At 44.9% G+C, this 15,087-nt stretch overlaps 1 protein-coding gene and 1 long non-coding RNA gene across 2 annotated transcripts in view; one reads left to right on the top strand and one right to left on the bottom strand.

Moving 5' to 3' along the window:
• Positions 1–12,234: 12,234 nt before the first annotated feature.
• Positions 12,235–13,506, bottom strand: LOC129644114 (uncharacterized). Its single transcript, XR_008710747.1, has 2 exons — positions 13,236–13,506; positions 12,235–13,139 (listed from the first exon to the last, which is right to left on the bottom strand). It is a non-coding gene; the product is annotated as an uncharacterized LOC129644114 (long non-coding RNA).
• A 52-nt stretch (positions 13,507–13,558) lies between these two features.
• Positions 13,559–15,087, top strand: part of SLC25A36 (solute carrier family 25 member 36) — a 36,410-nt gene continuing 34,881 nt past the window's right edge. Inside the window, exon 1 of the mRNA XM_055569527.1 lies at positions 13,559–13,804. Coding sequence (XP_055425502.1) covers positions 13,764–13,804 — 41 coding nt within the window. The 5' untranslated portion in view covers positions 13,559–13,763. The remainder of the gene's footprint in view (positions 13,805–15,087) is intronic.

The following is a 15,087-nucleotide window of genomic DNA, read 5'->3' as shown; positions in this document are numbered from 1 at the left end:
TATCAGTAAACAGAGAATGCTGCAGCCATCAAGCCATCAGCCACTGCAGTCCCTAACTGTGAACCCCAGGGGGATTTAGGATGGAGAAAAAAAGGACAATTTTAATCTTTGAGGAACGATTTCAATGAGCCCAGACTCGTGCATCTTCCCATACAGAGAAAAGCACTCAATTCATTAACTTGAAATGCCTGGTTTTCTTTAATTAGCAGTAATCTTTTGAAGTTCAGCTACCTGTTTTTTGTTTGTTTGAACTCCTGTACACCCTGGTTCCTCTCTTACCTCTTTGGAACAGTCCTCCAGAGCTATCTGAGAGGCTGTGTCCCCGGCTTAAGTCCTCAGTCAGACTGCTGAATGAAACATAATTCTCTAGTTTTAGGTTGTTTGTTTTCAGGTAAAATCCTTGCCATGATCAACAGGCGCCTACATAAGCTGGCCCTTGTCCACCTATCCAACTTCATCTCCAACCTGCCTTTTCCTGCTCACTCTACCCTTACCCCTCTGTCTTCACTTTTCCTTAAACTCACTCAAAGCCTTTTCACTTGCTATACCTAGAAATGCACTTCACTTTTGTTGCAGACTGCATTGTGCCCTCACAAAATGCATATGTTGAAGTTCTACCCTCCAGTATCCCGGAATATGACTAGATTTGGAGATAGGGCCTTTGAGGAGGAAATTAAAGTAAAATGGGGTCATATGGGTGGGCCCTAATCCAACAGGACTGGAGTCCTTATAAGAGGAGATTAGAGCAGGCACACAGACTGCAAGACGGTCATATGAGGACGTGGTGAGAAGGCAACCACTTGCAAGCCAAGGAGAAGCCTCAGAAGAAACCAAACCTGCTAACACCTTGACCTTGAACTTCGAGCCTCCAGAACTGTGAGAGAATAAATTTCTGTTGTTTAAGCCATGCAGCCTGTAGTATTTCCTTATGGTAGCCCTAGGGAATTAAGATAAGCCCCATCTTTACATGGCTGGTTCTTTTTTAGCCTTCTCAGCACTCAACACAAATGCCATGTCCTCAGAGAGAATGTCTGTAACTACTCAATCTAAACCACAGCTTCTCATCACCTGTTTTTCTTCATATTAAAATACTTCCACAGTGTGAAGTTATTTTATTTGTTCATCAGCACATTGTCTATTGTAAAGTAGAATATAAACTCTATGAGAACTCGCCCCTTGAGTGTCACGCTGCCCTGCTAGGATAGTACCTGGCACAGGGTAGGCACATGGAAAATATTTAGTTAATGTCCACAGTGCCAAGTGCCCAAGAGACTACAGAGACAAATATGGAATGGTTCCCAGCATGGGGAAGCATGGTACCCATCATTGGCCAGGAATCCTGGCTCCCAGGGAGTACACGGGCCTTTAGAGTGGACAGGGCATGGTCTAGAGAGGCCAGCACAGACCTGGACATTTCTGAAAGCCCAGAGGAGTGAAGCAACTGTGTGAATGTGTGCAACGCCAGGAATTCAGTTGGCCTAGAGGGACCTGTGCTTCTAGGAAGGGCTGAGAGAGTTGCAGGGAGGGGTAGACAGATATTTCACCATGAAGTGCCAATCTGGGGGAGTTGAACTTTCTTCTGTCTCTCTTTCTCCTTCTCTCTCTGTCTCTCTCTCTCATTTTTCTGCCCTCCCTTCATCATCTGCATCTCTTCTCTCTCCCCACCACTTCCTCCCTGCCTTCCCATCCCCTTTGTTTAAATTTAGTTGCACTGGGTCTTAATTAAGGCATGCAGAGTCTTTAGTTACAGCATGCAGGATCTAGTTCCCTGACTAGGGATCAAAACTGGTCCCCCAGCTTTGGGAGTGTGGAGTCTTAATCACTGGACCACAAAGGGAGTCCCTCCTTTTCTTATAAGCAGGAAAAAAAAAAAAACAAAGAAATCCAACTTCACAGGTGTGTTATAAGAACAGAATTATATAATACCCGTGGAAGCATCCACTAAATGTCAGATTCCTAACTGATAAAAATGTGTTGAATAAAAGTTAGTTGCATAACTCTAATAAACAACTGCACCAGGGAAACCTTAAATTAAATAAACAACTGCAGAAACTGTAATAACTGTGCACGTGTGTGTGTGTGCTTAGTCATGTCTGACTCTTCGCGACCCGGTGGACTGACTGTAGCCCGCATGGTTCCTCCGTCCATTGGATTTTCCAGACAAGAATACTGGAACTGGTTGCCATTTCCTGATCCAGGGGATCCTCCTAACCTAGAGATCCTAGAGATCAAAACCGTATCTTCTGCATTGGCAGCTGGATTCTTTACCAGGGCATCACTGCTGCTGCTGCTAAGTCGCTTCAGTCATGTCTGACTCTGTGCGACCCCATAGACACCAGCCCACCAGGCTCCCCCGTCCCTGGGATTCTCCAGGCAAGAACACTGGAGTGGGTTGCCATTTCCTTCTCCAATGCATGAAACTGAAAAGTGAAAGTGAAGTAGCTCAGTCGTGTCTGACTCCTAGCGACCCCATGGACTGCAGCCTACCAGGCTCCTCCGTCCATGGGATTTTCCAGGCAAGAGTACTGGAGTGGGGTGCCATTGCCTTCTCCGACACTGGCAATGTGGAATGTGCCAAATGTGGCACTCAATTCTTTGTGTAAGTGGACATTGAGCAATGCTCTTTATTCTTTTTGTTTACAGTTCTATATATTTTGCCTGGATTTTCATGATATTTCTGATCCCTCATTATTTCACCTTGTTTGAAAGTGAAAGACTTACATAGCCAAACTTATGGAAAAGTTGGGAAAACAACTTTAAGTATTTCCCAATCAATAAAGAGGGAAAACAAAGTATTTAGCTGTGGCCAAAAAATTGGATGGTGACGGTTTCATCGACATCTTGAAAGAAGACACTAAAGGATTAACTGAGGAGCAGAGAGAAACATTAAGTACAAAAAGTTCTTAATATCTCATACTTCTGGGAGACAGAAAGGTTTTTCCCAAGGCAATTCTGACTATGGAGTGTGGAGCTTTCCCTTCCAGCACTGATCTTTGACCCTAACCCAAAGGTTAGTGAGACTCCCGGGTCCTGTTCTGTTTCTCTTCTGTTCACCCAACTCCCCAGCAGGGTAAGAGGGCATGGCCTGAGGTCAAGGCTGGGGAGAAGGTGGAAAGCTGCTAAATCGGTTCTGGGTTGGGGAGAGGGTGGAGGGGGCATCCAGACTCAAGGGAATCGGCCACTTACGAAATAAAACTGTTATCACTCTCTTCCCCACCAAATATTTGCAAAGTGCTGCTTTCCCACAGCATTGTTGCCAAACCAGAAGTCTATCCTTTTAACATGTGGCCCTTGACTCTGAGTACTGATGCAGTGCGAATTTATTGCCAGATACCAGCAAAAAAAAAAAAAAAGATCAGCTATACTTTTTGGTTTCAGAGCTGAAAGACCCAAATGAGCACTTGTGAAACCATTAAATAACACTCCAAGGGTGAATTCTAGTTATTCATTTCCAAGAATAAGAGGCCCATAGGGTACTCAGCACAATGAATGAAGAGACTCCACCATCAACATGGTACTCTGTGAAATTTCCCAAAACCATAGAAGACCCTAAAAGGTTAAAAGAGAAAAAAAAAAAGAAAAGAAAACACATGTTCCATAGAAAGATGAGAGCTACAGATAGAGTCAAGCTTCTCCATAGTGGGCCTGAATGCTATAAATCAATGGGTTAGTGACTTCAAAAGTCAGAGAGAGGGACTTCCCTGGTGGTCCAGTGGATAAGAATCCATCTGCCAATGCAGGGGACACTGGTCCAATCCCTGACTTGGGAAGACCCCACATGCCAAAGAGCAAATAACCCCAAGCAACAAAACTATTAGTCTGTGCTCTAGAGCATGGAAACACAAACTATTGAGCCCACATGCCACAACTACTGAAGCACGCTTTCCCTAGAGCACGGTGACAAGAGAAGCCACTGCAATGAGAAGCCTCAGAACCACAATGAAGAGAAGCCTCCCAACCCCCTGCTCCCTGAAACTAGAGAAAAGCTTGAGCAGCAATGAAGACCCAGCACAGCCAAAAGTAAATAAAATTATATATATATATTAAAAAAAGAAAAAGAATATGCCTTGGAATGCAGGGGATGAGAGTTTTGGTCCCTGATCAGGGAACTAAGAGCCCACATACCACAGAGCAAATAAGCTTGTGCACTACAACTAGAGAGTCCTTGTCCACAACGAAAATCTGATGCAGCCAAAAAAAAGGAAAAATTATTTTCAATCCAGAATCCCACTTTTCCCATCAGGTGACCAAAATATTGGAGCTTCAGCTTCAGTATCAATTCTTCCAATGAATATTCAGGGTTGGTTTCCTTTAGGATTGACTGGTTTGATCTCATTGGGACTCTCAAGAGTCTTCTCCAGCATCAATTTGAAAGCATCAATTCTTCGGCACTCAACTTTCTTTATGGTACAACTCTCACATTCATACTTGACTACTGGAAGAACCGTAGCTTTGACTATAGTAATTTTTGTCAACAAAGGGATGTCTCTGCTTTTTAATATGCTGTCTAGGTTTGTCATAGCTTTCGTTTCAAGGATCAAGAGTCTTTTAATTTCATTGCTGCAGTCACTGTCCATATTGATTTTAGAGCCCAAGGAAATAAAATCTGCCATTGTTTCCATTGTTTCCCCAACTATTTGCCATGAAGTGATGGGACCAGATGCCATGATCTTAGTTTTTTGAATGTTGAATTTTAACCCAGCTTTTTCAATCTCTTCTTTCACCTTCATCAAAAGGCTCTCTAGGCTCTCTAGTTCCTCTTTTGGAGAAGGCAATGGCACCCCACTCCAGTACTCTTGCATGGAAAATCCCATGGGCGGAGAAGCCTGGTAGGCTGCAGTCCATGAGGTCGCTAAGAGTCAGACATGACTGAGCGACTTCACTTTCACTTTTCACTTTCATGCATTGGAGAAGGAAATGGCAACCCACTCCAGTGTTCTTGCCTGCAGAATCCCAGGGACGGGGGAGCCTGGTGGGCTGCCGTCTATGGGGTCGCACAGAGTCGGACACGACTGAAGCGACTTAGCAGCAGCAGCAGCACCACCACCACTTTAAACAAACTAGGGTTCCAATTTCTCGACTTCCTGGCCAACACTTGGTATTTTCTGATTTTTATTTGTCTGTTTTGTTTTGCTTTTATTTTAGCCATCCTAATTGGCGTGAAGTAGGATCTCACTGTAATTTTGACTTGTATTTCTCTAATAATTAGTGATGTTAGGCATCTTTTCCTGTGTTATTTGCCATTTGTATATTTTCCCTGGAGAAATGTCTATTCAAGTTCTTTGCCCATTTTTTTGAATTGGGTTTTTTGTTTGCCTTTATTCCTTTGAGATAGAAACAAAGCATTGAATTGTGGTGCTGGAGAAGACTCTTGAGAGTCCCTTGGACTGCAAGGAGATTAAACCAGACAATCCTAAAGGAAACAGCTCTGAATATTCATTGGAAGGGCTGATGCTGACACTAAAGCTCCAAAACTTTGGCCATCTGATGTGAATAGGGGACTCACTGGAAAAGATCCTGATGCTGGGCAAGATAGAGGGCACAAGGAGAAGGGGGCAATAGAGCATAAGATGGCTAGATGGCATCATCAACTCAATGGACATGAGTTTGAAACTCTGGGAGGTAGTGAAGGACAGGAAAGCCTGGCATGCTGCAGTCCATGGGGTCGCAGAGTCAGACACAACTGGGCGACTGGTCAACAGCTATGGTATATTCATGTTGATATATGGCAAAACCAATACAATATTGTAAAGTTAAAAAATAAAATAAAATAATAATAATAATTAAAAAAAACCCAGCTGTGGTATCTGACTCTTTCTGATGAGTTGACCTAAAACTAGAAGCTCTAAGGCTCTATCTCCTGCAGCAACACACTGTCTCCCAGCCTTCACATTCCCCTTGCTCACTTTTAAGGAGCTATTTTTCTGTGCAGTCCCCTAGCTGCTGCCTGCGGGAGGGGATGGTTGTACTCATTGTATGTAAACGATGACGCTCACACAAATGGTGGGAAAAGCAAATCAATGGTTTATTTCACTTTGAGGTTGTAGGTACAGTGTGTAGAAGTGGTGTGTCAGGGCCGTGCAAACATAAGAGGGATTTTCCTAATAGGAAGCCTGCTATGATCCAGAGCAAGGGTTGAGGAAACATTGATCATGGGCCCAATTCAGCTCTTGTAACTGACTGGACCACGGTCACAGGTGTTTGTTTACATATTCTGTCGCTACTTTCACGCCAAAGTCAGGTAGTTGTAACAGAGATCACATGACACACAGATTCCAAAGTATTTACTATATGACCTTTTGCATCAGAAAGTGTCTCAATCCCTGGTCTTCACTCTGTTGAGGAGAGGAAATGAGGCTTCCAGCAAAGCCTGGAGAGATTCAGAAGGCTTCCTGAAGGTGTCTGCTGCTGCTGCTAAGTCACTTCAGTCGTGTCTGACTCTGTGCGACCCAATAGATGGCAGCCCACCAGGCTCCCCCATCCCAGGGATTCTCCAGGCAAGAAGGTGTCTAGCATCCTTTAAAGTGTCTGTTCTGGATATGTGAGATATGAGTGATGGTAGCCATATACCAAAGTAAATCTAAGTGTGTGTGACTTTACCTACATATGACAGCCTGAGGGAGGCTCCTAGTTGGCTTGTGCCCATTGTTCCCCTCCAAGGGATGCTATGCTCATAGGAAAGGATAGAAACAAAAATGATATTGTAATATTAGAAACAAAAAAACTTTGTGATTATATGGATCTTTGCGAAGGTTTTAGGGTGTCACAGTATTTGCTTGGTGACACCTCACAAGACATAATGAGGCCATAAACTCTTTGACCACCCATCCCAACCCATTTACCTTGGCAGCCCCAAGGTCAAGAAGCACAGCAGAGCTGTGGACTGCCACATTCCAGGACAATCCACAAAAGCCACCACATTGGGAGAGTAAGTGATGCCTTCTTTGTTGTTGGGTGTCTGCCCATTCGTCCCTGGCCCTGGGTAGAACAGTTGAGGCCACACGGTGCACAAAACATGTGGTTTATTTACAACGATCAACTGTACCTGCAGGAGCATCACCAGGTGTGCTCTACCTAAGAAATTCTCAAGCACACAGATTCGGGACACAGTTTTTCCCTTACAACCCAAGATTATTCTCCACAATTGTGATGTATTTCTCAAACAATGGTAAAGAAAATTTACTTAAAGCTTGAAAATAAGGCAAAGATGTAAGATGTCCTTTCAATGGCTAACAGGCTCAACCAAAGATTACTTATTTATGAGAATGTTCCTATGTTTTGACTTTTATTAGAATCGAGACATTGTAAAACTACATGCTGATCTTTCCTTTGAGACAAAAACAAAGCAACGAATTGTGGTGCTGGAGAAGATCTTTACCATCTGAGCCATAACAGAAGCCCTGGAGAAGACTCTTGAGCGTCCTTTGGACAGTAAGGAGGTCTACCCAGTCTATCCTAAAGGAAATCAAACCTGAATATTCATTGGAAGTACTGATGCTGAAGTCGAAGCTCCAATATTTTGGCTGCCTGATGTGGAGAGCTGACTCATTAGAAAAGGCCCTGATTCTGAGCAAGATTGAAGGCAGGAGGAGAACAGGGTGGCAGAGGGTAAGAGGCCTTCCCAGGTGGGGCTAGTGGCAAAGACTCTTCTGCCAATGCAGGAGTCATAAGAAATGCAGATTCGATCCCTGGGTCTGGAAGATCCTCTGGAGGAGGGCATGGCAACCCACTCTAGTATTCTTGCCTGGAGAATCCCATGGACAGAGGAGGCTGGTGGGCTACAGTCCATAGTGTCACAGAGTCAAACACAATGGAAGTGATTTGCACAGCACAGAGATAATGAAGAACAGAGGAGCCTTGTATGCTGCAGTCCATGGGTTTGGGAAGAGTTGGACACGACTTAGCAACTAAACAACAAGAAAATGTTAAAAGCAATATTCAAATGCCAACAAGCAAGTGGGGTTTCAAAGCAAGGATGCTTAGATGGTTTCTTGTTTTTGTCTTGTGAATCTTAGTTCCTGACCAAGGGTCAACTCTGGGCCCTCAGCAGTGAGAGCACAGAACCTTAACCACTGGATGCTGATCCATCCAGTGGAAATTCCAATGGAATTTCCCAATGGAAATGAAAAATTTCCAAATGGAATTCCCATCCAATGGAAATTCCCTAGATGGTTTCTTTTTTTTTTTTTTTTGGTTTATGCAACTTTATTGAAGAAAAATAAATCAATTACTAGCAGAGCTATTAGTTGATCACTCATCAGGCAGGGCACAACTTCTGTATTACCACAGGTTCCAGGCATTGTCCATATGAAGTGTATTATACACCCTTATCTTAAGAAAATCTCTGGATTTCTCTGCAAGGTCTCACTACCCTCTTAAAACTCCTGTCTTGCAGGATAGAAAAAGTCATTTTCTGTTTTGTGGGATTTTTCTCCAATCCTCCTGGGACACATTCCTAAAATACTCTCTGGACGACAGTGTTTCCAACAAGCTAACTGAATCCTTCTGGGGAAGTCCATTTCTACCACCTCCTTATCTATTTTCAGTGCTAGCTCTGCTTATCACCTGTGTAACTAAGGAGAGCCTTTAACCATGACCGAATAGAAATGTGACACAGAGTAAGTGATGTTGCTGATGGGAGAGGTGGCTCAATGGGACCTGAAACCTGCATGAGCAGCTGCCCTCATGACCCCATCTAGGGTTCAGTATAAGTGTACATTTCATCCTCTTGACATCACATCTCCTTAAGTTCCTTCAAAGGTTATCCCCCTCCACTTCTTTTTGAAATTATTGCTAGTATTCTCAATCAACCACTGAACAACTGAGATGGTGTGGAATAGAGGATGAGAGTACAGACTGTAAGGGGCTTCGTTGATGGCTCAGACAGTAAAGAATCTGCCTGCAATGTGGGAGACCCAGGTTCAATCCCTGGGTTGGGACGATCCCATGGAGAAGGGAATGGCTATCCACTCCAGTATTCTTGCCTGGAGAATCCCATGGACAGAGCCGCCTGGCGGGTTACAGTCTGTGGGGTCACAAAGAGTCGGACACAACTCTAAGCATGCACGCACATATATACTCTGAAGCCAGAGTCCTTAGGTTTCCATCCAAGCTCGGCTATGTGTTAGCTGAGCCACCTTGACAAATCCTCTAACCCCTCTGTAAATCGGTCTGCTCATCTGTAGTATGTCCTTCATTAGGTTCTGAAGTTAAATACATGAAAAGTGCTTCCAACAGTGCCTGGTACTTGGTGAGCACTGCACACACTTGAAGCTCTTTGAGATGATTACTATCATGGCATTAAGTACCCAGAAGGGTGCTTAACCAACACTTGCCAATGATGTCCTCTGAGGAGCAGGATTTAGGAAGGGAGGTTGTTGAGGTGAGGGTTTTAATTTCTAACTCATGCACCTCTGTATTGTTTGAATTTATTACTTTTTATTAGAAGCAACATAAGGAAAACAATTTTAATGGCATCTGGCTAAAAGAATATAAAACAATCTCTCCAAACCTCCCATTAAAAGCTAAGAAGACACAAACCTTTTTTTTTTTTTTAAATCCACTCAAATATTTAAAACTAATGTTACCAATCTAAGGTTTGGAACCTGTATGAATTTTCTGTATCTACAAGACCAATTGAGGCAAAGTGGGGGAGGGAAATGGTATCACTGGCCCATCTGTGCTCCACTTCCCAACAAATAGGTACTCAGAACTTCTCAGCCTTTAGCAATGAAAATTTGAGCTCAGTACCAATCAGAAAACAGAGAAGCAGTCTCCTCCACTTCACAATGAGCTTCTTTGTTTTGAGCCAAGCAACCAGATGTGGCCATGCTTTCCCCATCAGCTTCTCTTTCTACATTCAGTTTAAAACTACAGCTCCCAGAAAATCCCTCGGTAAGAATGGGGATCTGAAAGAGGTACAGGTATACCTGACAACAAAGCAAGGTCTCTGCCCCACCCACCCTACTTTAATATTTTGGAAAAGTACCTGGAAACTTGTTTGTTTAAGGGGCAAGGGCTCAAGTAACCTCTTCTTTGTGCTGGTCCTGTGTGAAGCACTTGAAGACATTAGAAAATAGGAACGAGGAAGGAAAGTTATAAAAGAGTGGGCAGATGACACAGGGCAGTAGAAACTCAAGAAACAGGACAGCCAATGCAACCCCAGAATCCCTGCAGGAATGACAGCCTCAGCAACCACACCCCAGTGGCTGGCCCCCAGGGCCACTAGTCAGAATGTGCAGGGGACAGAGTCTCCTTCCATGATGGCATCTGAAGGAGGATCCAAAGGAAACAGTCACATTATGAACTGCTATAGCTCTTGTCGGAATAATTTACTGCACCTAAGAACTCAGGCTCCCTCCTTCCCAGCTTCAGAACCTTCATTAAATGTAATCGCCACAGTACTCACTATGCGAAAAACATGGAGCCACAGTTATTGTCTTAAAGAAAATGCATCATAAATTGATGCAGTCACTTTGGAAAACAGTCTGGCAGTTATTGAAAGCATTAAACATCAAGCTATCATATGACCCAGCAATGCCACTCCCAAGTATATTCCCAGGAGAACTGAAAACATACATGCATGCCAAAACTTGTACACAAATATTCATAGCAGGATTATCCATGATAGCCAAAAAGTGGAAACAATCCAAATGGCGTCAATTGAGAATAAACAAAATGTAGTACAGTCATACGATGGACTGCTATCCTATCATAAAAGGGAATGAAGTACTGTTGCTGCTGCTGCTAAGCCGCTTCAGTCGTGTCCGACTCTGTGCGACCCCATAGACGGCCGCCCATCAGGCTCCCCCATGCCCAGGATTCTCCAGGCAAGAACACTGGAGTGGGTTGCCATTTCCTTCTCCAATGCATGAAAGTGAAAAGTGAAAGTGAAGTCACTCAGTTGTATCCGACTCTCAGCAACCCCATGGACTACAGCCTACCAGGCTCCTAAATCCATGGGATTTTCCAGGCAAGAATACTGGAGTGGGTTGTCATTGCCTTCTCTGAATGAAGTACTGATAAGTGCTAAAACGTGAATAAACCTTGAAAACATTATGCTTAGTGAAAGAACCTAGACACAAAAGGACACATACTGTATAACTCTATTTATGTGAAACGTCCAGATTAGACAAATCCAGAGAGATAGAAAGTAGATTAGTGGTTGGCAGAAGATAGAAAGAGAAGAGAATGGGAGTAATTGATAACAAGTATGAGAGTGAGGAAATGTTCTTTCAGGATAAGGAAAATGTTCTAGAATTAGGTAGTGGTGATGGATGCTGGGAATGATGCTGGGAATGATTGAGGGCAGGAGAAGGGGACGACAGAGGATGAGATGGTTGGATGGCATCACCGACTCAATGGACATGGGTTTGGGTGGACTCCAGGAGTTGGTGATGGACAGGGAGGCCTGGCGTGCTGCAGTTCATGGGGTCACAAAGAGTCAGACACGACTGAGCAACTGGACTGAACTGAACTGATGGTTGTGCAATCATCAGAATATACTAAAAACTACTCACCATACTTTAAACAGGTGAATTTTATCTCATGTTTATGATACCTCAATAAAACTGGTATATTAAAAAAAAAAAAGATCTACCCACCTACCCACAACACCACCACCAAAAGTTAACACAAAGGTTTCAGGGAAGTATGGCCAGGGTGTCAATTTTTATTTCTACTTCTCTAGGAGTTTTGTTTTGTTTCAAAATTTCCCTCTCTGATGTGCAGCTATTACTTTACCAACTGAAGCACTGAGATCAGAGAGACTCTGCTGGATGATTCAAACCCAAACTCTTTTTGGGTGAAAGAGAGAATCTTGGGCAAGTCAATTATTCTATATCTCAGTCTCCTCATGGAAAAAGTGGGGGTTAAGATCACTGACCTCGCAGGGTACTTGTGAGTTTAGCAAGAGAATGCTGTAAAGGATTTAGATCAGAGCCTGGCATATTAGTAAGTATTCAAGAAATATCAGCTGCCATCATTTTTGTTATTACGAATACAACACAGTAAAATACTACTACTTATTATTACAGGTAGCACTTACACAGACTGTTACAGCGTTTTACAGAATCTTAAGGTGTTCAGTCCTCATTACTGCCTTGTGAGATAGGTACTCCTATGCCCATTTTACAGATGAGCATTTACTGTGAAGTGCATGAACTCTTGACAGTGACGTGCAATCTGTACATACATTTTGTGGAAATTTAGGAGCAGGTAAAGAGCATAGAGAGCTGAGGGAATCAGGGAGGACTTCATGAAGTGACCTTGAAAGGGTGGGAACGTGTGGTGAGGGCCTTGAAGGTGAAATGGAAGCTGCCAAGAGGTGGAAAAGATCAACATTTATTTACTGTGAGCGACAAATAGTTTCAGTGTTATGTTATATTCTGCACCTCAGAAATAACTACTAATTAGGAAAATTTTTAAATATTTAATCATCATATTCTATAGGGATAAAACATTTTCTTTCCCTCAGTCTTTGACCTTCTTACGTATACATATAAGAAACAGTTGCCTAGTTAGAAAAATTAGTAAATAATGGTTTTCTTTCTTCTTTCTAAAATAAACCTTAGTGTTTTAATTCTATTTGCCTGTTTTAGTTACTACACCTTGGAGATTTTTTTCCACATTGATCTACCGCACCCTTTGTTACAACTGCATAATACTCTGCAGTAGGAATATTCTGTGACTCATTTCTCCATTCTCCTACTGATCAGTTTTCCACTATTAGAAGCACTATTTGTAAATACAGTACTGTTGTTTGTGATCCTGTAGTAGTATCTTTGTTCGAGCCTTTTCTTGGATTGTTTCCTTTTGTTTTTGTTTGTTCTTTCATTCTTGGATTCTTTTGAGTGCTACTCTGAGGTATCAGTTGGAGTAGGAAAAGGCAACCGTCTTCAGTATTCCTGACTTGAAAAAAGACTCCAAGGACAGAGGAGCCTGGCAGGCTACAGTCCCTGAGGCTGTAAAGAGTCGGACACGACTGATTCCACGCATGATGCCACAACTGAGATATCAACAGATAACAGGAAGCGGAAATGCTGGGTCATAGATCCAATTATTAAAACGCAAATCAAGCAGGAGGCAAATGGAAATTTTCTGTACCTTCGTTTCAATTTTGTTGTGAATGTAAAACAGCTCTAAAAAAAAAAAAAAAAAAACCAACAACAACAACAAGCAGTCCTTAAATCAAATCAGAGATTGGGCCGGCTCGCACCCCCACTCCGCTTGCATACCAGGAACCCAGACCGGGAGCCGGGGATCGAGGAGCTCGGATCCGCTAGGCTGCTCGGGTCGACACCGCGCCGGGCGCAGCCCTCCTGACAAACGCTCGAGGTGCGAGGACACCGTGACCTACTACCCTCTGTGCACGCGCTCTGGCCCCGCCTCCCGGCCCCTTTCATTGAGAAACGCCTTAGCGATCACGTGAAATAGGCATGCCGGCTGCGTGACGTTATGCAGCACGGACCAATGGTAGCTTCTGTTTATGTCGAGGGGGCGGTGGTCGGAATATTCATTCCCACTTCGCTGCCGCCGCGCTGCCCTCTAGCGCAGGTGGTGAGCGTTGAGCGGGAGCGGGAGGCGGCCCGGCTGCAGTGCTACGGGGAGGGCCGCGCCGGCTCCTTCTGCAGCCGCGTCTCCGTCAGCCCCCCTCGCCGTCACTGGGGCGCCGTGCTGCTCCAGGCCGGGGCGGAAGCTGCGGCCTTCGCGGGCGGCCGGATTCGCGTCCCGCCTCAGCGCCCGGAGGACATGCGGGAGAGAGAATGAGCCAGAGGGACACGCTGGTGCATCTGTTTGCTGGAGGGTACGTTGCAGCCGGGGCTTGCGGACTGTGGCTGAGGGCTCCGGGCTGAGGCCGAGGGCCGTGGCCTGAGACGCAGGCTAAAAGGGTGAGGGGGATGCGGCCCGGAAGCGCAGGGGTGAGGGAACTGGAGCTGGGAGCCGAAGAAGCCCAGAGGGCTGAGGCCCAGGCGGGGAGGGTGGGAGGGCGAAGCCGGCTGGACGTCAGGCTTTGGGCCCGTGGAGCCAGAGCGAGGCCTGGGGAGTGGCTTGCGGCGCTGGGGTCCACGTAGGCCCAGTCCACGCGCCGCGGCCTAGCGGGCGTCGGGGATGCGCGGCCGCGGGAGGACAGCAGCTGCAGGCCTCACGTAGGTTGCCCGGCCTGGTCGGGGGCGGAAAGTGCGGAGGCCGAGGACAAAATGGGCGCCGCATCTCCTCCTTCTTCCCTCCCTGGCGCGCGGGCTGCGGCGGGGCCTCACGTAGCTCACGCCCCTCCTCGGACCTCGCGCGGCTGATTTCCGGGCCCTAGTCAGTCCCGGTGAGTCGTCCTGGGGCTTCCGGCTCTAGCGGGAAAGCTTTGGGGTTCGGTTGCTCGCAGTAGCTGTATGTTTCTAGCTCAGAAAATTTCCTTCCTGAGCTTTTCCAGGTTGCGAGGTGCTGTCTCAAAGCGACAGTGCGTCCGGGGTCAGATTCTTTTCATGAAAATCAACCCTCTTGCACATCCACTGCTTTTCGGCCGCTTAAAGAAGAAAAGTGGGGGTAGGGGAGAGGTCAGAAGCTTTGACAATAGTTACTGTTTGTACAAGGTTAAGATTAAAAGTCTTAGTTCCTTGTTTGCCAGCCTGAGTGCTACAGATTTTTTGTACAGCCAATTTAGTCTCCTTTTTTAGGTTGTTTTTTCCAAATTTGGAGAGGCATAGCAATTTTAAATTTAGGAGTTACTTCTTTTTTGCAGGGTCATAGTCTTATCAAAAATGGATACGACGAATTATGCTGAGGTTCTTTTCTGCCTTTGTGACCATATAAAGTCGCATCCCCTCAAAGCATGCAGTTTGTTTCTAAATCAGCTACTTTAAGAATATGGAACTAATACATACGCGGTTCTGTTCACAGTGGCTTCGTTGGAGTTAGACGTGTGGACTGTATGGACAGTGATGACCATGCTTTCCTTAGCTTAGCACATTAACTCAACAGTGTACACCACTTGTGGACCAGGCACTGTTGTGAGATTAAAGTAGTTTTCATTTAGTTTGTGAGACTAAGTTTTGGCAGGGTTTGCTTTCTATATTATATGTTTACCAATAATCT

Source organism: Bubalus kerabau, chromosome 2 (genome assembly GCF_029407905.1).
Source record: "Bubalus kerabau isolate K-KA32 ecotype Philippines breed swamp buffalo chromosome 2, PCC_UOA_SB_1v2, whole genome shotgun sequence".
Classification (NCBI taxonomy): Eukaryota; Metazoa; Chordata; class Mammalia; order Artiodactyla; family Bovidae; genus Bubalus; species Bubalus kerabau.
This window is presented reverse-complemented; position numbering and strand designations above follow the sequence as displayed.